This window comes from Cylas formicarius, unplaced genomic scaffold (genome assembly GCF_029955315.1).
Source record: "Cylas formicarius isolate icCylForm1 unplaced genomic scaffold, icCylForm1.1 PGA_scaffold_7__23_contigs__length_41026272, whole genome shotgun sequence".
NCBI lineage: Eukaryota > Metazoa > Arthropoda > Insecta > Coleoptera > Brentidae > Cylas > Cylas formicarius.
In genome coordinates, this window is record NW_026844352.1 from 32,181,488 (window position 1) to 32,205,166 (window position 23,679).

Genomic DNA, 23,679 nt, shown 5'->3' on the forward strand with positions numbered 1-23,679 from the left:
TATAATGGCGGCTAAAACATACCGATGCGTTCCAGTGATCGCGGGAATAATGAGCCTGCACCAACTTAAACGATTGCGAATTCGTATATGAATTGCCCCGTATATCATATCGTCTACCTTGTGCGGAATACCAACGAAGTTGTACAATGCGGAAAACTCACCGTACACTCGATGGAAATCTGCAGTGATTAGACTTTTGTAACGACCCGTTTTTTTTTGTGCAATACCAAAGACATTAACCGAATACGGCAAAATTGGCCTGTTTGGAGCGACTTCCGTGGATGCTTTTTTGTCGGATTTTGTTGCCTTCAACGTTACGAAAAATTATCTATCTGCATTGGATTCTAATCTCCAACAGGTCTCCAACTATTAAATTATAAACGAAAAACTGTTGAAACTAAGTGGACAATCTCTTCGTTTGTCCGCATGGTCATTTTTTAAATTATATTTATATATATAAATTTTATTTATATAAATTTATATTTATATATATAAATTATTATATACGAAAAAAAATCAAATTTAAAGCAAAAACACGTGTAAAATTTAGGAAATTTTCAATTGGGGGGTATGGTTTTTTTAGAACTGCGTCTCGCGTTCCACGAAAATAAGTTAACATGAAGGTAAATAGCAATATATTCAATGCGACTGGGGTTTGAATGCCACTTATAGATGGCGGCGACATCGTCCAGAAACATGCGCACTTATTTTTATTTGTTCTATATAAATGACGACGCTGGTCCTCGCAGTAGTAGTTCTCTTCTATGTCTAATTTATTTGTTAATTGAAGTCGTATTCATGATTTGTAATTAACTTCCATTTTTTTGTTCCTCATCTGATAATCTAATCTGAATTAAATTTTTGTTTAGTTTATATTAGAATCGAAAGACCTATGTTTATTATATTGACAAAATTATATTGCGAATTACGTGTAAGTTTGGTTGCATAATTATGAAAATACAAATAACTATTATTATTATTATAGAGGAACATGTTGATCGAATAACGTGTATTCCGTTGGCATTCGTTGCGATTTGACGGCTGCAATTTCCATATTAAAAAGATAGGTACGACCTTCTGAAGAATAATATGAGGAAAATATTTAGATCACTGGTCGTTATACCAGACTTAATGGATTTGTAAAATTCTAAATTATTTAACTGCGCTGGTTATAACCGATGGTCTTCGGTGCGTAAAGAAAAAAACAGCCAAGGTTTTTCATCGCTGGTGGGAATATCGGGTAAAAAGACGGGGAACAATGTGTGGACATTGCACCATAATGCGGATTGGGACACTACCGAAAAATGGCATATATTTCGAGGGGTCAAAGAGAAACCATTTTTATGTAACAATGCGCTGATTTATGAGTTTGCCTGCCGAGGACCGGTCTCGGCTTTACTTCTCTTTTGTTTGTCGACCGAAGAGCGAAGACGTTAGGTGGAACGGTTTTAAGTAAACGAAGGCGACAAGCCGCAGTAGTCATAAAGCTAACCAGTTCAAAATTGAATTACAAAATACTTAATTTATAGCAAATCTTAACGTGTCTACCCGAGGAACTGGGAATCATGTTTTATAGCCAAAAAAGCGATTGAATTTCACGTTTTGAATTTGTCAGCCAAAGGACTGTGAAGTCGCCCATCAACCAGTTATACATCGAGCGAGTCGGCGGATGCGCCGGTGTCGCTAGAAATAAAAATCCATTACTCTTTTTACTGTTTATTTCACGTACAAAACTAAAAAAGGTATTTTATTTATTTGGTTCGAGAATTTCGGTCTGCTCGCCCGAAAATATAGCCCATCGATACAGCAAATAAACAATAGTAGAATTACAACGATGTAATATAAAACATCATCCGTTGTAGTTGAAATATTGGAGCCCGACGGCGGGTAATCTGGGCACAGGTTCGCCGAATCCCGGTTGAGGACGCTGACTGGGATGGATGGGCTGAATTTGTACCTGAGTGGCAGTAGGTGTCGCATAATTGTTAGTCGTTTTAAGGGGGCGGATCCTCGGCGACGGTGAGCCGAAACCGGCACTGTTTGTGGTCAGTTGTTCATAGCCATTTTGATCTGGAATGTAGATGACAGAACGATCGGTCAGAGACAGTTATGGTAAACGTGAAGCCAACATGTTGCGAAGGGATATTCAATATGCGCAAGTTATTTTAAAACTTAAGTGCATGGAGATCGTTGTTTGGGAAAAAAGTTGCGCAAAGTGTACTGTTATTGTGTATCATTTATTTCCTTCTTTTACGTCTGAGGCGAATCAGTTTTCCAACAGCGACCCCTATATTATCTAATCGCTATATATATTGAAAAGATTTTACAACGGTTTTAATGAGATTAAACATTCCAAAGATTTTTCGTCAAGAGGAACAAAATAATAAGTCGATGGTTTCGGTTCAAAAAAATCGTGGCAATTAAATCGATCGGCAGGTTGAATTTTTGCTTCATTTCGGAGTACTTAAGACGGCGGCATCAGATGCAGTTTGCCTAAACGAAGTTAATTGCGGAAACAATTAGTGAATGAAAAAAAAAACGGATTTCGAGTGGAAATCGGGATTTACCATTTTTTACATTCGTCGTTTTAAAACTCCCATAGAAACATACCCCGGCCGTCCAAAATTTATACATCATTTCGAAGTACTTTTCTATGTTTATTCGGCATCGAGGTCTTTGAAACGTTTGTTCCCGTTCGCTGCTAAATTCACGACTTTCTATTATATATGCCTGTCGGTGGATTTAGTTTTTTGTCTTGATTGGCTACTAAAGTCATCGAGTTTGACTCGTTTGGTCGTTTTAAAATCTAACAACGTTAACTTTGAAATGAAGCCGTCAAACGTACTTTGGTAAGAATGACAACGTTTATAATAGGTAGTCGACCACTGATCATCTACTATCGACGTCTTTGTGACGCATTTGCTTCTTTTTTTTCATTGCCCACTTACCCACGGACGGCTGTTGTGCTTGGACGAACACTGGCTGACTGAAATGGAACCCGTTCGGAGTCAGCTGACTGATCGGTGTGCCCTGTGGTATGGGTGTAGGGGTCTGGCTCGGTTTGGCAGCAGGTACCAAATTTGGATTCGCCGGCAGTGGTGGATACAATGGGGACGTCCCCGAAGGCCTAGGCTGTTGTCTGATATCGGAATATCCTATACCTCCGGAACCGAGAGCGAAAGCTCCTAGAATCGGTAAAATCGGTTGCAATTCCGAACGCGATAGCTAGCCCTACCGTTTCCTAAATTGATGACGCCCAACGATCCGGAACCCAAGAAGACGGCACCGTTGTTGGCGGGTACGTTGGCGGCGGCCGCGTTTACCGGAACCGCCGGAGGAGGCTGGAATGGGATGATGGCGGGTCCAGAGGATTGAGGTGGCGGGACGTAATCTTGAACTTCTTCGACGGGTTTCTCGACCGAATTGGTGTACGCCACTGGCGCGATGTTGTCTTTACCCACTTGTGGAATGTGGAAGGCTTGTCCTGTTAGGGTTGTCGAGTTAGGATTTTAAGTTTTACGAACTGGTGATGAAGTATTTTTTACAAAACTTCTGGATTCTATTACACTTCTATTACTTCTGGAAAGTATTACATTTCCCCGTGGAAGTTTCTTTGAAAAATTGGTGATGAAGTTTTTAACATTTATTTAAATACGCTTTATAAAATAATTACTATTGTAACAGCTCTATATCTCGAGTTATTTTGGTTAGGCTTCAAAAGGGAACAAAAACAAATGCCACTTGACCAAATGGCCACTTCCGATGCCACGAGATTTTTGAAATAGTTTTTCATCAATGTTTTCCGCGTTTCTCTTATTTTTCTTTTATTGAAACGGTTCACAAAGAATTTCTTTTGAAACCTTGAAGTTAGCATTTTGTTAATTTAGGTCAAAATCCGAACAAAACATCAAGATGTCCCCGACTGTATTTGAACCTTATTAGTTTTGTTTCCGATGTTGTTTTGTTCATTGTTCATGGCCCTCTCATAAATGCGTGACACAAACTCACAAGGTCACCGAATTCCGATCAAGGTCGGGTTAGTTTTAACATAGACAATGTTTCGCTTTCAATTGTTATATTCTTGTGTATCTGAGGTTATGTTCTACTGCCATGCGTTTTTATTTCCTTTTCATTCGCGCAATCGAAACTTATCGCCGTTTCAAGAAATATGCGTTTACTTTCACGGCAGATATCCATTACTCGTATCGTAATTGCACTGCTTTGAACGGACACGACGAGATCGTATTGGTTTCCATATTTATAAAGGATAATTGGCCGTGTTTACCACGTGCTATGAAGTCATTCGCTAACCGATTCGGTCGCTATCAATATACGGGGATCGTCAAGATTTTACCATAGAAGTCTACTAAAAAAGAATTTTAGATGGAATGGAGCAAACGAAACCAAACGATTCTAATTGACTTATATTAATATAATCTAATGGTCAACACTGACCCATTCCATTGATACGCTATAGAAGATTTAAATTATTCCAAAGTAAAAAATGATATATCATTCTTTCGTCTTCTTGCGAGTTTTGATTTGGCACCTTTGGCACTAAAAAATTTTTAGGACCTTGCAGTTTCGTCCCGTTTGCGTATTCCGGTACCGTACCTTGAGGAACTGCGATATCCTTGAGGGTTGCCGCGTAATACTGCGATTGCTCCAGCGGGAAATTGATGTTCCCGTAGGAACTTAGGCCTACGGTCGACAGTTGGAGCGAGTATAGTGAGGTGGCTCTATTAGGTCGCTTCTCAGATCGCGTCGAAGATAGTACTACCAGTACCGTAAGCAGTGTCTGAAAGGTCAGAGAATATATGAGACGACCTTTTTGCCGGGTGCTTAACCTTTTTTCAGAAGAAGCGTGACTGACTTTCCTCTGAAAACCGATTATTTTTAGACCTGAATTTGCGGGGAGTGAGAATTACAAAAGCGATTTGCATAAAATAATTGCTGATTGTTGTTTGATTGACTCGTTTATTGCCGCTAGTCTGTATAGTAATATACAGGGTTATTCACACTATACGATGTAGAATATTGTGATCAAAATGGGATATGTGGGGATCTATTGTGATGACTCCTATTTTTTTTTAACAGAACCCTGATACGTTTTTAAAATAATTTGAATTTTGTCGAAATGTAACCTAAATTAAACCACGTTTCATTTCCCAATTACGAAAAACTTGCAAAAAAAGGAATCGCAAAAGTTATTCTAATTTAATGAGATTGTAGGTACAACTACGTGGCTGTTTTCTAATTTTTATTGCACCTAGATATCTATGCAGACAATTATTGACACTGTTAATTTGTATGGTTTTGTCAAAAGGTTTGATTATCAGGTGATCTCTGTTTCATAGTTTATATTTTTCTATTTTTTTACATTGGTTAAAATTCCTTTTAGGAAGAGCTATACGTTGTGGCATGTTTAAGAAACGACAAAACGAATGTTAACACCAATAGTGGATGGAAAATTCTATATTTTGATGACATATTAAATAAATCTTCATTTGGGCTGAATGGGACCACAGCAATAACGTTAGCAGAACTTTTAAGTAGAAAACCTTGGAAGACATCAAATGGCGAGAGAGATTGTAATTTTGCGTACTCTGCCAAAACGTGGAGAACATGCGGATAGCATCCAATGAGTAATTAAGATGTTGGTTAGTTACAAAATACAATGTTCCATTTAAATTAATCAAATTGAAGCTAGAAATTTCTTATTAGATTAGAATCAATCTTTGGTTACTCTGTATAAGTGTTTATTTTTGTGATATGAAATACATGATTTAAATACTTATTTTTGTTTCGTTAAAATGCAAATTATTTAAGAATCATTAAACATCATTGAAACATACACTATTTAACAAATACAACTTTGAAACTTGTACTTTTCTGACAACCTGTATAATTTGAAAATAATTTTCAAAATACTGTCAAGGGACTGGCAATATTTGCTATTTTTATCAAGGAGATAGAAATCATTCATTCAACATTTTCTCTCAACTTTTGTATTTGTTTTTGCCTGGGCCTAAATATATTTCCAGTTATTGGATTATGGGTATTTGTATTTACTTCTTTCGGCTTGTTGGTGGCTTTGTGTTCTTGGTTCGACTTTCCAATTTAACGTTGAATAAAATGGCAGCCCGATCGCTTTCCCCCTTACGTCGTAACGAACTCATTCGGCGTGACTCCGCCTTTGATTATTCATATTCCTGAGTTATTAATACATTTGCTAATAGAAACGTCGTTTCGCTGTCGGTATTGCGAAAAGAGGAATAAAGAAAACGGGTGTATCTTTCGCCGATAGCCATCGCAAATTTCTAATACATATCCGGTACTTAGCAAATGGAAATAGATGAGCATTTAACACTAATTTCACTTCGCTGACGCCGATTGTTACAAAATTAATTGAGTTTAAACTTTTCCTTAATTAATTGTTAATTGTCATTTAGAATTATAACACCAGAAATCGTCTTGTCCATATTATAATTGTTTTTCTATGGTGTGGAGGGTGTCTCCCAGGAAATTTTTACAAATTGGAGAACATACGATTATTTTAAAGCCAATTTGTGAGATTGCGGTGCTTTAGTATTAAATTGCTGTTTATATTTTATTATTGTATTATTATTTTTGTTAATGTCTCTCCGTTCGCGACGTTTTTAATATTTAATGCAAATTTTCACTATATGGAAATTTCAATGCAATCACGTTCTTCATAGGAAAATGTCCGTTTGACAAATTTATTTAGATAATTATTAATAGAAGATGCAGCCCGATGAGAAAAAAATTAAAGTTAAGCTAAAATATGTGGTTATAACCTAATATATAATCCATAATATATAATTTTTGAGGAAAACTTTGTAGCCGATATATTTTTTGAAATGTTAAAAATGACTTCGTCGTCCAAATTTTCAACATAGGACATTAAAATTTTGGGTTTCAAAGTGGGCGACATTCTTCTCGCACATGATCAAACTTTTACTTTCACTTTACAATGCGTTCCGATTGGTCGGCAAATTGATCTCTTACTGCCCGAAACGATTACTTTTTTTACGCGCTTTGCAGCTGATACCATGCTACTGGGCAATTAACGTTGTAATTGCTTTTGAACGGAGATTCCAAGCCCCAGTTACCGAGCACATTAGGTTCGTTCCAACTGCTGTAGGCAGTTGCTTATACCTCGCAAGCTACATCCACCGACAATTTTTTTTCTGTTCCATACGAATTTGGAACGCGTTTGTGAATTATCTCTTTCTGAATTCTTTGCTTACCGATAGCTTGACGCATGTGCAAGTTAATAGATCGAGCTTAGTTTATTTTCTGTTCACGTTTTCTGTTAACTGAGATTCGTATTCGGTTTGTCCACATGTGAGTCACATTGTCTAGTATTTTGAAGAGTCGAATACATACAATCCGGTATTATATTGAATACGTAGTATACTGAGTACCTCTCAGTTTGTTTTCACGATTTGAAGAGAGTAAAAATTCGGTCATGTTTAAAATAAGTTACAAAATTCCTATTCTCTTTAATGAAAAAAAAAAAAGTGATTAATGCTATCTGTAGCGCAAAAATTAAAATAATGTTAAAATTTGTAGTTAGTAGTTACATTGTGCTCTTCAGGCTTTGAATAAAAATAATCGAGTTTCCAGAATGCCTACATTGGAATGTTGTGATGAGGCTGACTTAGAAATATTATTAGGTGGGTTATTAAATCAAAAACTCCTGTTGTTGATTTCATTACTCAAACTCAAAAATATCCAAATTAAACTCGCAGAAACTATAAAACACAAGCGACGCGAGGAGGAAAATTAAACAAGATCATAGATCATTGAAAATAATAAAATATGAAAATAATTGACCAATTTTTAAACCACCACCCCCAAATACGCCAATTTATCCGTAAAACTGCCGTATTAAAGATCGCTGGTAAAATGTTACAAACCTGTTGGTGATTTGAGGTTGGAACGGACTATACAAACACTTGTGACCTGAATTCGAAGATTTAATACCTCAGAAATGAAATTAAATGCCATTTTGAACAGAAACGCAGACCCTTCGGCACGAATGATTATATCGAACGGTATCTAATGAGTCAATTAAAAGCATTAATATTGTAATGGTTATGCTGCCGAGTTTATTTAGATTATCATTTCCATTTCGCATAATTGAATTGTACGCGGAATGAGACATTGGTAATAATACAATACGCGATGTATGTTATATATAGGGCGAAATTAAAAATCGATGACGAATTTTGACACAAAATGTATGATACGAATTTAATAATATACATGAAAATGCAATATATTAATTAATTCTACATAGCACATTTTTTTTTTAAGTTGGAGATTGCTGCAGGTACCTGTTAACACTGGAAAAATCATTAACTATTTATAATTATTTGTCCTAATTGCTTCATTGCTTCCTTTTCAACAGGTATACCTTACTTGAAAAATGCTGAATAATGTTTTATTTTTAGTGTACAAACCAACTGACGTAAAAAAGGTGCGATGGTCATTTCAATTCAACGGACTTAATTTTCCCTCACGCGAAAATCAGCCATTTTATGTCTCCGTCCACCTCTTGAAGATGGGACGAGGTTTCGAACAAAAAGTTTTGTAAAAACTAAATTCTTTAAGTCGCTTTAAGTTTGATTTGCAATAGAAATTGAAAAGTATTTTTTTTTACTTAATTCCTGACCACTCCGTGTTATCCAATTGATAGGTACACTTTTGCAATAATCAAAAACTGTATTACTTATGTTCTAAATTCAATTTTATGATGTTTTTTATCACTTAAGGCGGCATCACCGCGGGCTTGGCCGTGCTTCACCAAAAACTAGGTAACACTTTCCGCACTATTAATTAAAGACATTTAAAAAAATATTTGCACTTGATCTGCATATCAAATCATTACCGATTTCATTTTCTACGAGTCCGCCTGACAACTATTCTTGCTCTTTCTACTAAGACGACAGCGATACCAATACTAACCTTATATATTCCTTTCACTTTGACATGCACCTGCTTTGCAGGCGGCGTCGGAAGATTAACCGAAAATCCTGCGAAACAGCAAGCGACCTAACAGTTTGGTATCTCCAATATATCTAAAAATATATATATATATATATTTGAAGATAATTCCGCATCAGTAAACTCCATCCATGAACTGGTGAGACGGGTAGTAATGGGCATTGTCTCCTTCCTACAATTAATACTAATGGTAGAGCATTGTTATAAGAGATTGTTTATATATTTTTTTCATTCTTTTGGACTTGCTTGAGATATTTGGGGAAAAGTTGTTTATTATTGGGTGCTTTTGAAATCATTTCAATCCCTTTTTCTTCTTTGGAATATGTGGTTGTAATATATTTTGACTCTCTTTGACGGTGACAGTTTTTAAAATGGTAAATTGTTGAGTTATATATGGTTGCAGTAACCTATATATGCAGCAAAAAAAAAGTTTTTTTTACAAATAAATAATAACTCTTTGAGCTAGTATCCAAATATTATACAAAATGTAATAATGAAAATTGTTTTTTGATTCTAATCATCACGTCTATTTGGGCGTATCGTTAAGCAATTTTTTTTTTGTGAAACAGTATTCGTGAAAAATACTGATACTTTCTGAACACAGCTTTTACAATAAATGTCTTTCAAACATTAGAAGGATTTAAATATTTAGAATTTATAATTAAATGAAATTGCCTGTTAAAAGGGTTTCTTAAGAAGAATTTTTTTTCGCTTCACCATAACTAAATGTGTAAACAATTCTCGTGTGGGTAAATAAATGAATCAAACAATCAGAACACTCCATTCTTCCATTCCGTAAGACTAAGAGACAATCCTCATTACTGGCGCGTCTTTTCCTATTGGAATTTGCCTCATTTTCCAATTTAAATTGACTGCACAGCTTCGCAGTGACGTCGTAATTAGTGGCGGCTAAAACAATCAAATGACGCAAATTGTCAATGAAATTTAAAAAACGAATATTTCGCACAAGTCTAGAAATGGGTGCGCCTTCGGGGACATTTTTGTGCACAAAACGTAATAGTATCCGGCCTCAAATGGAGTATATAATATGCAGATATTTTTAAACAGTTAGCGCAGTATAAATAAGCAATAATAATGTTATAAATAAATAATCGGACACCTTGGAGTTTTTCTTTCCTTCGCAAAGTCGTTGTTTATTGAGCGGCTTTAAAGGACGAATGGCTGTCTAATTTTAAAACACAAGCTGTTTATTTTTAACTATGTTTAATAATGGTAGTGGTTAAATGGTTATTTACAATTCATACACCAAATCTAAAGGACACAATTTATTTCAGGTTGCAACAGATTGCAACAGCGGTTGATTAATTCAATTAATTAATCAATTTATTTTTAGCAGTTTAAATCACTGATTGGTTGGTTATGATTGGACTGGACGAAGAACCACAGACTATATATTTAATTTATTTTCAATATGTTCTGTTTATAGTTATTAATTAAATTAATTGATTGTAGGTACATGGAAAGATGTTCACTCTGCCCATAGTCATATTTAATTCAAACATAAATTAAATTAATCCCTTGGATAATTGAACGTGTGATTTCCAAGACATATTCAAGAACTAGGTCTCGAAAATAATTAATGTGATTCTTCTAAATATTTATTAACGTTTCGATCGCAATTTCGATCTTTTTCAAAATATTCTTATTTTGTATAGGTGACATATATAACAATTAATGACATTTGACGTTGTGTTAATATATTAAAAATAAAAATAATTTGTCAGCGAATATTTTATACAGATTGGAATGGCATGCAAAACAGGTACGGATGTTTTTTATTATTTTTTATTATATTGGACAATTTAATTTTGTTAGTTCAAAATTGAATGAATTTTGTTAAGGTTTTTAGAATCGGTTTTGTAATTAATTGAATTTTTGTTTTTTTGGATTTCTATACTTTCATAAAGTTCTCTTTTTTTGGTGTTAGGTTCTGTTAGTAAGACTTGAACTTGACTTAACTTTTGAAAATTAAATGTGTGTTTGGTGTTTTCGCAATGGGTATGAAGAGCTGTTTTGTTTTTTTGTCATACTTATGTTGGCTTGTTTGTCCTATATATACACTGTCTCAATTAGAGCATGGAATTTCATATACTATATTGCTTCTTTTTTCAACTGGAATTGTTGATTTGAATTTAGTGAAGAGATATGTTTTTTGTAAATTATAACTTTTGTGTCCCAGTTGAATTTTGTGTTGCTTGAAAATGGTTTGGAGTTTTTATGATAATCCAGGTATATATGGTAGCGATACATATTTTCTTTGATGATTTTGATGATGATTTTTGTTTACGTTATTATAAAATTTGTTGGTACGTTTATTAAACATATTATTAATTAAGTTTATGGGATAATTATTTTCTACAAGTGTGTGTTTTGCTTTTTCAATTGCGTCTGGTCTATATTCTGGATCGGATAACATTATTGCTCTGTCTGCGAGACCTATTAGGACGGATTTTTTTTTTGTGCTAGGGAATGATTAGATTTAAAATTCAGATAACGTGATGATTTTGTTTTCTTAGTATACCAACTTGTTCTTATTTCATTTTGTATGTGATGTAGGGATGCCTAAAAAGTTAATAGTATTTTGGTTCTCCATTTCAATTGTGAATTGTCTATATATATATATATATATATATATATATATATATATATATATATATATATATATATATATATATATATATATATATATATATATATATATATATATATATATATATATATATATATATATATATATATATATATATATATATATATATATATATATATATATATATATATATATAAATTTTCCAATTAGCGTACGAAACGCAATAATTAATAAATTTTTCAATTAGCGCGCCAATTACGCTGGCGTGCGTTATCTCGACTGTTTTTCAAAGCGGAAACATGTCTGTTAGACCCGATCCCTGATTGATTCGAATCGGAATTTAAATTGGTTTTCGTTTTTTTTTTTGCAGAAATTCTGTCTCTAAATGTTGCGTAAATTATGCTACCGACGTCGTCATCTTTCGTCAGGTCAGGTCGTCACATTTCGCCGCCAAAAATTTAGGGTAGCATTTTTTCCTCGCCTTTTAGAGACGCCCATATATGTATTTCCGAACGGAACATAGGAAATCCTATGTAAATTTTTTGTTGCCCAAATATTGGCTCCCCTTTTCATTTTATAGCAAAGTTGTAGTAAAACTTTTTGAACAGGCCGGTATGATTATCTCAAGTGCCGAGTTTGAATAAATTTTAATAAGCCAATCTTCAGTTATTGAATTAAATCTGATGGCAAAATTGCAAAAGGTCAATATAACTAACCAAAACTTGACGTCAAGCTGGACAATGACATATCAGATAAAGGTTGGATTACAATAAAGAGATGCACATTTGGTTTCACACATTCAAAATAAACTAAGTATGTGTTTTTTAGGATCAGACTCATACTCGGTTCCTAAGACCTCCGTGTCCCTTAAAGCGTTCTTGGAATGAATTTCATTTAAAGTACGGTTTAAGCAACAAGAAAGCTTCAAGGAAGGAATATAAATGTGACCCTCAAGTCGTTTATTAAGAATAATTAATAATTATAATTAAAATGCGGCTAGAAAATAATGCTAAAAAGAAACATTATTTTTTAGTAAATGTTGAATGTGATTATAAAATTTATTTTTAACATTGCTTTTTATTTTTGAGGATTTTGGCTTCGAATATGAACAAATCGATATTCATTGTCTTGGCTCCAATAATGACAGTTTTGCACATTTGGTTCGTTGTTGAGTGTGAATGTACATTTATCAGTAAAACAAAAATTCCTATCACTATTTGCTTTTTCATCATTTCAAAAGAAAATGATACTCTTTTTTCTTCATCGTTTATTTACAGCTTGGCCATGGATCTTCAAATCTCTATTGTTTCTTTCTTTTGCTCTATTATCAACATTTTCAGCTGAACGTTTGCATTTATTATTATTTATTACGTTGCCTTTGGACTCGAATTGGTTAATAAAATGTTTAATTGTTGAAATCGAAGGTATAGCAGGAGAATAAACTCTAAACATTTCGGACTGTTTCCTACGTAATACCACTTACTTACTTACTTTTTCTTCAATTGAATAACGCATATATATCTTTAATTAAAGCTCGTTTAATGACGCATGCCAATCACAAATAAAAATAGTGTTACTGTCACTTTTCATTGTCAATTCTCGTGTTGTCATTGTCAAAATGTATTTTACTGGTGGTTCATTTATCACCTAAACCATAAAAAGTTTCTAATTTTGCCATCATATTTAATTCAATAAAATTTAACGGTCCCTTCAAAAAGTGATATTACACCTTTGCAATAAAATGTACAGGGGAGTCAATACTTGGGCACCTAAAAATTTACATGGGCTTTCCTATGTTCCGTTCGGCAATGCATCACCCGGTATAAGTGATTCGGCACGTTCTCACTTGTTTTTCTGTGGATCTATGGGCGAGGTGCGGTACATTGAAACTGAGTTTCTACCTGTCACGGTTACTACGTATTTATGTACTTGTTAAAAGGTTTCTTTTTTCTGGCGTATTTTTGTACCAGCGTGGAGATTCGATTGGAAAGTTCATTATAGATGTGAAAGACGAGCATTTAGCTTTTCTCCTTGGTCCTACCTTAACACGAAATTGACTTTGTTTAAAAGTCAAGAAACGCGTAAACATTTTAACTTGGCTATTGTGAATTAACACACATTTGCAATGTGGTCTGGATTCTCTTATGCCGAAAATTGGAAGAAAAATGTAGGTTCTAGCCTAATTTTTTGTATGCCCTCTTGTCCTTGAACTACGTTTTGAGGAATAAGGAGAAATTACAGCAATTACTGGCAAGAATTGTAAGCGCAATTATTTGTTATTATTTCTGTGATTATATATTTTGTTGTATGTGCTGAAACACCGATGAGGATGTCAAGAAACGTACAGGTATCACGCTTTGAAGCACCCAATGTTATGTGTGCTTTTCATATTTGCGATGAAGTGTGCTTTTCATATTTGCGATGAAATTTATCATGGCGTCTTCTAATAAGGAAATCTATTTTCGTAATATCTTCATTGAAAATTAATTAAACATATACAAATCGTTTGGTGTTCAAGAAAAAGGCTCGATTGTTCCACAACCCGGTTGACCACCGATTAGCGTGAAATTTTTGCGTATTAGTTCCGAGGTCGCCAGCTTTTTTTTAATTCAGAAAAAACGCGTGATAGACGTGATATAATTGACAACAATATTAGGTTAGAAACCACCAACCGAGACGAATACGTCTCAAGTTAGGATTTCCTGGCCAAGCAGCGTTTGTAATAATCACATCACAATCAAATGTGTTTAAATCTCAAAAAAAATACTTGCCGGAGGGTGGTAGGGGAACGCCTGGTTCAGTTTTGATTTGATTTGATCACGAGTTTCTTTTGGCACGAGTGGAGCGAGTGTTTAACGGACGAGTGTCTGAGGAAGTCTATATACATATTCGCTTCTCTATGCAGGGATCTCCGTTCCTATTATACCTACAGCAAAGGTTGAATGGAGAAAGTTTTGGTATGCATTTGATAACCTGCTTCAGGTTTTAGAAAATCGGCGAAAAACGGTTAACTGGACAGCTGTAAAAATGTGACATTCTTCTCACACTTTTTTAAGACAAGTAAGGTTGCGTGTATGACATGTCTCTATTGTCTGTTGGCATCTCGTAACCCACCTTAACTATCGTTTTTTTTATGGCCGCAATGTTGAATTTTTCTATTTTTGGAAAGATCATTAAATTTCCAGTTCGGTGACGTCTTGCAAGTACACAATAGTATATTATGCAACAAGTGCGGTGTGAGTTAAAAAGTTTACCGACCGTGTTGCATACTATACTTTTTCTACGACCATTAGTTTTTGGGTACATTTTCGTAAAACAACACGAACTCACATGACCGTCAGAATTGACAAACGTCAAAATTCAAAGCGTGGGAAATATCTCCGAAAACATCCGATCGCTCCCAAATCCGTGCGGTAAAATCCCGGAGATGTCCGAAGTGGCTCGGATTCGTGGAAAAGGAAACTGACGTGGTATTTTACAAGCGGGAGTAGAAAAAGTATTTTATCACACTTCTTAAAGTTTGGGCTTAATATTTTATAAGTAGGCTCTGATTTATTTATCACCTATTCTCTATCTAAAGAGAATTTGCAATTAAATAATTCAAATTATAAAAGTTGTGTTTTAATAAGTAGTACGTTTTCTCTCATTAAAATCATAAATGTAACAAACAAATTGTTGAGACCTATTGAAAATTACCTAGAATCGCAAAAGAAACATTTTACAACTGTAGAACTGTGGAATAGGAAATTGGTGTATCAAAATCAACGGTACAGAGAGAGTGTTAAATAAGAGGAAATCCCCTCGATATAAACCCACAATAGTTGAAGAACTTAAGGAAACTGATTTTCTGTATGTGGTATACTACGAAGTGTAATGAAAATCGACACTAACGAAGTGCAGAGCATGCTAGATTTGGAAATAACGTTGAGTGTGGGATCATTGGCAATTTAACTAACTCTTTTTAATTGAGCACCTATTATAAATTACATATATTTACTGTGATTTTGATGTTTGAAAGCTGTTTGCTTATTTGTATATTTTTGGGTGCCATTTTCCCAAGAATCCGCATATTTTTGCTCTATCACGTCATTTTTTTTATAGCGCTCTATATCTTAAAAATATTATCTTATTAATATAGGCATGATTTTTGAATGAATTGATTTTTATTAAATTAAATGTGATTTCCTATAGTATGGCGAGAACCTAGGAATCACAGTGATGATTGTTATTTTTGTTCGTGTAATATTCAAGGATTGAACAGAAAAAATAAGAAACAAATTGTGTATCTCAATCTTGACTCTGTTAGACAACCAGTTCCTCGTTGGACAGATGTACCGTTACCTACCGCTCCAAAGAACTAGAAAACGTCATATTGCTAGATTCAGAGGAATCTAATTCCGACCCAGATGACTCAGATTTCACATCAGATTTCAGAGAGCCCGGAGTGTTTAACTAGAGCGAATTAAATGATTTAATTAGAGATTTGCATCCAAATTGTTAGCGTCCGTACTTCGTGACAAGCATTTACCGGCACCTGGCGGCACATCGAGCTTTTACCGTGATCATGAAACAGGCGTTTTATTGCACAATGGTAACGAACTGGCCTCGATTACCGTTGCACATTCAGTACATTTAAAAGACACGTATGAAAATTTAGGACTTTTTTTGAAGAAAGTAAACTACCAAGAACATCAGTGGATGCTTTGTGGTCACCTTAAAATGCTGTGCATGCCCGTAGAATAACAGGGGGTTATACAAAATTTCCATACTTTATTTGTGAGTGGGATAGTAGGGCGGACTCAAAAAGAATGGTCCTCTAGAACGATCCTTACACCTGGTAGCAAAAATGTATTAAGAGATAATTTAGTTGACTCCAAAAAATTGTACTGCTTCGTCTTCATATCAAACTTGACTTGTTTGTTAAAGCTCTGAACGGTGTTCCAAATATTTGAGCAAGAAATTTGCAGCCATATCTCACGCCAAGATAAAAGAAAATATTTTTGTTGGGCCGTAGATACGAACATTATGCAAAGACAATGACCACTGTCGAGAAAAACGCCTGGGTTTCACTTAATTGATAAGTTTCTTGGGAATTCGAAGGTCGAAAACTACGAAAGTATTATTTAAAACATGTTGTAATATGAGTTTGAAATTGCATTTCCTATTTTCACACTTGAACTATTTTCCTGAAAATCTTGGAGCAGTTAGCGAAAAACAGGGAGAGAGGTTCCACCAGGACATTAAGGAAATGGAACGGCGATACCAAGGCAGATTGAGCATAACGATGATGGCGGACTACTGCTGGATGTTAAAACAGGATATGCCCTTAAAAACACACAGTCGAATGTCCGTTCAACTCAGCTTTCACTCAAAAAAGTACGAGTAAAGTTTTCTTTTCATTTTTTTTAAACTAGGCTTCCATTTTTTTACTGAATAAAAAAATAAGTTATTTTATAAGTATCGTTTTTTTTTCTTCAATATTTGCAAAAAAACCAGAGGTGATACAGATAAATGCATAGAATTTTTGAAATCAGCCTACCAAAATTATATAAAATCAGTTTTAAAAATAAAAACATCTGTCAAAAAATTTAATTTTGAAGAACTGAAACCTACAACTTTTTAAATAATTTACATAAAGAATGAGGTCTATGCATTTGATCCTCCCGATATTATAGAAACCCTGAGCCAAAGAATTTTGGATACATTTAGAAACATCTGTAAATTAATATCCACTTACCAATTTAATTTGATTTTACATTTCATTACTTGTAAATTGTTTCTGTCGCCATTTTCTTTTTCAATTTGTATCGAAATTGCACGTTATTCAAATGTTGATTAAATTAACGACCACTTTTCTGACTTTATCAATTTAAAAAACACACAGTGGGTAATTTTTCTAAAATATGAGACTTGTCGAGAAGTTGTTCATTACGTTCTATTGCAAAATTAAATGTTTTTACGTGATTTTCTGTACGCTACTTAATATTAAATAAATCATGACATACTCTACCTAACTCTACAAAATGTAATAAATTATTTTCTGCACTTGTGAGACACCACTGAATTAGGGACGCATATGCAAAAATAATGGCGGCAAAATATCAACGGTGTAAATTTAACACGAAAATTATCAGCTCCAAGGAAAGAGAACGTCCGTGACTAACAATTATTTGCTGAGCAGGTACCTAGAGTGTTGCGGCGATTTTTGCGAAGCGTTAACAATGAAAACGGCCGCGATTTTTGCAAAATCCAAGGCCGTTAACCGTGTTTGTATCGACCCAGTTGCGGTTAAAAACGGGCAAATTGCTGTTAATAGCATTTGTAGCGGACCGGTTCAGAAAAAATAAGTAAATGACATCTTAATTTAATTGAATTTTTCATCATTATCGATATAAATAATAATGAATGTATAGGGCCCCATATGCGTCCTTGTGGTACGCCGTGGCTTAAGTGTGAGTTTTATTAACGATTGTTGCTGTATTATTAGATTTTTTAAATTTGTCTCTATATCCTAGCCGTCTACAATGTGTCTATTTTTTTAATTAATGTTTTTGTGGAAAATAAAAAACTGCACACGCTTCTAAAAGTTTTTTATTTATTTTTCTAGGGTTTTACTCCCTTATTAAAGATGACTGAAGATATTCTACAGCTAAAACTAGGAGCGGTAACAACGTGATAGGTTAGAACCACTTTGTCTCCACCACAATTATAGCACAATGTGGTTTAATGGGATTGTTTTGAATACGAAAGACTTTATTGTCTACTAAATATATAAATTAATAAGTAAATAACTAAATAAAATGAATAACAACGTTAGTCTACGTCTCATTGTCGACCACGTGAGGTGGTGCTGCGGTGGAATCATCTGGGTCTACTGCAGTCACGACGGCTACCGCCGCTGACGTAGTCCTTACCGGCGTTATCTTTGTCTGTTTGGAGGTGGTCGTGGCCGTGGTGGTGGTGTACTCAGAAAACTCACAATTTCTCCCGTAGGTTCCTTCGCGGCACATGCACCTATATTCTCCTTCGTCTTTGGTTACCGAAATGCATTTTGCCCCGTTCTTGCATATATCTACTTGGTTCTCGCAGCTGTTTAGTTCTATAGGACCAAGTGCGATAAGTGTTTATTAAAAAAATATCAAAATAAAAATTCATTTTTCAAGTTTTTTTTGTAACCGGTGCCAAATCCCCACCTCCATATTCGTTTGGACGTATCATTTAAGTTTCACTGCATACAAGAATCGAAGAGAATATTCTTGAAACGGACTTTACCTTCGTCGCAGAGCATGCCGCCCCAGCCGGGTTTGCAGTTGCACTCCCACGGTTTGTTACAGGACCCGTTGACGCATCCCGGGTAAGGGAAGCATTTCTCGCAGTTCTTGCCCCACCAGCCGACCTTGCATCTGCAAATTGAAGCGTTACTGTGGTCGGAAGTCGCCCAGGTGGGTTAGAGGGACTTACCTGCATTCTCCCGGCTTGCGGCAGTACCCGCGTTCCTTGTGACACGTTTTTGAGCAAATCGCTGAAAGGGGAAATTGAAAATAAGAAGGGGGTTGCCAAGTAGCAGTGCAGAGTTATTTTCTTGAAAGAGGTTATATTTGTTGAAATTTTGGGGTACGGATTACCCTGATACAGATGCGAAAATTAATTATAAATTGATCATAGGACAACATAAATACAGATGCGTTAATTAAGAGGTTTGTTTTACTATATTTTTGTTTTACGAAGTTATTTTTAACCAACTACATCAGTTATATTCAAATAAATTATTTTTGGATGTAGTTTTAAATGAGTAACAAAAATCTATTAAAAAACACTTTGCTCTTGGGACTGAAGGAATGAAGAATAGCTTAACACAAATGCGAAACCTATGGAAGTCACATTTCGGATTCCTTTACTTACGAATTTGACAGAGTATACCGGTATAACCCTGAACGCACTTGCACTCGAGTGGTTTTTCGCAATACCCGTGGACGCAACCGGGTAGTACCTGGCAATCCTTGCAAGTTTTTCCCGCCCAACCGAGTCTACACCTGCACTCTCCAGGTGATTCGCAATAACCCCTGGTTATGTGACAATCGGCTCTGCAGATCGCTACGGAAAGATTGTTTCCATCGGCACTAAAACTAATCAAAGACTTACGTTCAGAGCAGAACAGTCCATCCCAACCCTCGTGGCAGATGCACTCGAAGCTGGTGTTGCAGTAGCCGTGTTGGCATCCGGGTAATGGTATACATCTGTCGCATCTTTCGCCGTAATAGCCCAGCTTGCAGAGACACTCGCCAGGACGGTTGCAGTAGCCTTGGAGCGGATCGCAACCAGGTCGACACTTGGGTACGTCGCAAAGATCACCGGTCCAACCGGGTAGGCATTTGACTTCGCCGTCGTCTGAGCAGATGTAGTGAGAATGTTCGTTTTGGGCGGTCGGGATTTCACACGCCTAATAATTTGATATTAGGAAAACAATAAAATAAGTAAGTGACGAAAAGTCTAAATCAAAGAACGTATGTACAAAGTGGTCGAAAAAGAATCCAAAGTTCTGTACTTCGAAAACTATTCGTCGAGAAGAATATGTACTTTTTAATGTTAACCTAACATTTTTGTTTAGCTTTTTTTGTGTCTCTATCTAACTTCTAACGGCTCAACGGATGTTGCCTGTGATTTGCATAAAAATAAACATAAACATTCAAAATACGCCTGTTCCACTGGTTAATAAAGCAAAAAATTGGGGCGTAATATTTGACACCAAACTATCGTTTAAAACGCACGTCGGAACTAACCAAAACTTCACATTGTTTATATACGTTTGAAAAAAATTTTTTTAAATAAAACTTGCCATCTACGCTAAAGACACTTTGATATTATAGCCTAAAGTATCGAAAAAAAAATAGTTATCATAAGATATAAGATGCTATTATATTTATTGGGATTTATTGTTATTTATTTGTCCTTTTCAGGATTAAATAATGACATTTCTTAATTTTTAAGTTGTAATAGTCTCTTGATTCAAACAATTCAAAATACAATTTTTGACGATCGAAATTTCTATTAGAAATTCAGGAGAAATATACTCGAAGAAGTAGGTCGATTACCTGTGGAACCTGTTAAAATATTCGCCACATTAATGAAAACAATTCAGCGACAAGCAGGGACGCGACGGCCCTATCGATCTCGGTGAATATTTCAACGTCTCCATTTAAATATTCATCATCTCGTTATACAGACTTGTAAAAATTGGAGAATAAACGAAAATCGTGTTATTGTACCGCAGGCCATTAGATAAAGAAGATACCGATTTTCGTGTATTCTTTTTTATAAATCGCACTAGTCAATTTCCTACCAACAGCGTAAAGTGCCATTTTGTGCGTATTAAATTTTAATTTTATTTGCGAAGCGATCTCGACGCAGGAAAGGCAAAAATTGTGTAGCTGATAAAGTTTTTAGAAGAATATTGTGTATTCAATTCTATTCTATTCTATTGTAAAGTTGTTAGAAGATTATTGTGTATTCTAGAGTGGCAGTGAGCCAACCAATCCCAACGCTGCATCTGTAATTCTTGTGAAAGTAATATCATTCAGCAGGACGCTCCAGAAAAATTAAAAATGAATAATAGCATATTCAACGTAACCAGTAAAAAACAACGAAAGCAAAAATAAACTAATGTATTATAAAAAATAAAGCATCAATTTTAGGTACGCTAGAAGCATTATCAGCATTACTTTTATTTAATATTATTTGTATTTTCTCTGGAGCGTTTTCGAATATTTTGTGAAAAACTTTATGAGATCGAGTGTAAATTACTTATATCTTACAAAAAATCTTTTTTTTCACCAACATAATTACTTATCGCACAAATTTAAGAAAAAATATTGAAGAAGTGTAATTCTGCGAGAAACCAGTCACTAACATGAAAAGTTTTATTAATATTTTAGTGAACAACAATTTTATATGAAAATGGCAAGCATCTTTTTTTTAAATATACAAGAAAGTTAAACTTTGGAAAAAAAGCACACTTAAATACATACCCCTGTTTCCGTTTGTAAAAACCACTAGCGCTTGTTTATAAGTGTCAATTCTGACGGCCATGTCAGTGAATCTATTCCTGTTGTTTTGCGAAAATGTACCCAGAAACTAACGGTCGTAGAAAAAGTATAGTGTGCAACACGTTTAGTAGACTTTTTAAGTCTCTCGTTTAATAAAAATTCGCTCCGCTCGTGTCAAATAAATTCGTGATTCAAATGCCGTTTATCGCACTTATTGCATAATATACTAGTAGGTACTGCTAACACAAAATAAACTTTTTGACAGATGTTTTTATTGTGAAAACTAATTTTATATGATTTTGGTAGGCTGATGTCAAAAATCCTGTGCACTTATTTGTATCACGTAAGGATTTTTTGCAAATATTAAAGGAAACAAAAACGATATTTCAATTTTTTTTTATTCAGTAAAAAAGTGGAATCCTAAATCAGGAATATTGCTGCAATACACTAGTGGTCCTTCCTCAGTAAAATAATGACATCCGTTGGAAGGTGCAAATCTCTAATGAAATCATTTAATTCGCTCTGGTTAAACACTTCTGAAATCTAGTGTGGTTAGCAGAGTCAGGATTGATTGTTTCGTATTTTTTCTGTTGAATTTTTGAACGCTACACGAACAAAAATAACGATCATCACTGTGACTCCTAGGCTCTCACCATACCATAGGAACACAAAGGCTTGGACGGTTTTTCCTACCCTTTTTCCAGGTTCTTAATGCTTCAACGCAAACGAAACAAAAAATTTGGGAAGCCAAATACAACAAAATAAGGCTGGAATATATTTTTCACGAAAGAATTTATAGTTTTCCTTTGATTTACTACAACATAACTACTACAGATATAACATAAGTTATTTGGATTGTTGACACAAAGTCTTCTTTCCATATTTATCCATTTTAGAACACAACAATGAAGATAACAGCGGAGAACACAGTATCACGACTACCAATACAAACAAACTGCGCATAAGCAAGTTACAACGCTGCATTGACACTTCTGCGCCAACTCTGTTGCTTTGCAGAAAAATCTAATATTATCCAGTGTTGTCAAATCACATTTAATTTCATAAAAATCAATTCATTTAAAAATCATGCCTAACATGGAACAAACATATTCATGTCATAGGTATGTATATTAATAAAATAAAATTTGTTATAGCGCTATAAAAAAAATTACGCGTTAGAACAAAAATATGGCGTTTTTTGTAAAAAGGGGGACCCAAAAAGATACAAATAAGCAAACAGCTTTCAAACATCAAAATCACCCTAGACCTGTGTAATATCTCTTATTTCGCAATGAAAACAATCATTACTCAGATGTTGGTGATTAATGAGTTAATAAGTAAATAGGATATTCTACTTTAGTTCAAGAGCATTACAGGCTAATCATCCGGAATTTGTAGTTCCAAAAATCGATATTCTGCCATTTTTTGCGCTGTAACCTGGAATGTTTTCAAAATAATTGTAATTTATATGTACTTTATGTCGTCAGGAGGTTGTTGGATGGTGAGTTCTAGCGAAATTAAATTATGAATTTTGGAACCCACCTCAATGCGATTTCGCTTTCAAAAGAAACATTAAAAAATACAAAAATGCTGTATATTCCCGTTTTGCGTTGGAAAGTTGCAAAATATCTACCGGAAACACGACCGAATACGGGCGGGTGAAAGCGCACCATCAGTATGCCGATTGTATTTGTGTAACACAAAAACTCGACCTATACGTGTTCTTCATTGTCCTCACCTGTTTCTTCCATTTAGGCACGTAACGCACGCACCAAACGCACCCAACGAAACCCAACACCACCAAAACTTGTATTAAACGATTTCCCATTTTTAAAATTCACCATTTAATTAACTTTTTTTGCTCCGCCGATGGTACTACCGTCCGTGAACTTGGCCTCACCGTTAATGTCTTCTGCGTACCCGTCCCGGTACCATTGACCCCGATACGTCTTCCGTAAATGTACAGTAAGATGCACGACTACGTCATCGTGC

The 23,679-nt window shown here is 34.8% G+C and overlaps 2 protein-coding genes across 3 annotated transcripts; both read right to left on the reverse strand.

Moving 5' to 3' along the window:
* Positions 1-1,709: 1,709 nt before the first annotated feature.
* Positions 1,710-8,983, reverse strand: LOC132704668 (uncharacterized). Its single transcript, XM_060674830.1, has 5 exons — positions 8,918-8,983; positions 4,615-4,798; positions 3,236-3,484; positions 2,949-3,185; positions 1,710-2,070 (listed from the first exon to the last, which is right to left on the reverse strand). Exons 1-5 carry the CDS (start codon positions 8,924-8,926, stop codon positions 1,850-1,852), a joined length of 900 nt encoding a protein of 299 aa, XP_060530813.1. The 5' UTR covers positions 8,927-8,983; the 3' UTR covers positions 1,710-1,849.
* Positions 8,984-18,223: 9,240 nt separating this feature from the next.
* LOC132704520 (delta-like protein C) lies at positions 18,224-23,659 on the reverse strand. 2 transcript variants are annotated; one of them, XM_060674545.1, is made up of 6 exons: positions 23,426-23,659; positions 19,787-20,084; positions 19,547-19,738; positions 19,106-19,166; positions 18,917-19,047; positions 18,224-18,743 (listed from the first exon to the last, which is right to left on the reverse strand). In XM_060674545.1, the coding sequence occupies exons 1-6, from the start codon at positions 23,513-23,515 to the stop codon at positions 18,463-18,465; spliced, it is 1,053 nt and encodes a 350-aa protein (XP_060530528.1). In that variant the 5' UTR covers positions 23,516-23,659; the 3' UTR covers positions 18,224-18,462. The 2 variants fall into 2 exon arrangements, with proteins under 2 accessions (XP_060530528.1, XP_060530529.1); XM_060674546.1 differs by lacking the exon at positions 23,426-23,659 and adding an exon at positions 22,346-23,407.
* Positions 23,660-23,679: the final 20 nt, after the last annotated feature.

Bases quoted from the DNA above. Each gene is read 5' to 3' on its own strand.
- LOC132704668 (XM_060674830.1), bottom strand. The intron at 3,186-3,235 runs GTAGGGCTAGCT...TACCGATTCTAG, and splicing joins CGTCATCAATTTAGGAAACG to GAGCTTTCGCTCTCGGTTCC. The intron at 2,071-2,948 runs GTAAGTGGGCAA...TCTACATTCCAG, and splicing joins AGCACAACAGCCGTCCGTGG to ATCAAAATGGCTATGAACAA.
- LOC132704520 (XM_060674545.1), bottom strand. From the start codon at position 23,515: ATGGGAAATCGTTTAATACAAGTTTTGGTGGTGTTGGGTTTCGTTGGG. The intron at 19,739-19,786 runs GTAAGTCTTTGA...ATCTTTCCGTAG, and splicing joins TGGACTGTTCTGCTCTGAAC to CGATCTGCAGAGCCGATTGT. The intron at 18,744-18,916 runs GTAAAGTCCGTT...TTGGTCCTATAG, and splicing joins CGGCATGCTCTGCGACGAAG to AACTAAACAGCTGCGAGAAC.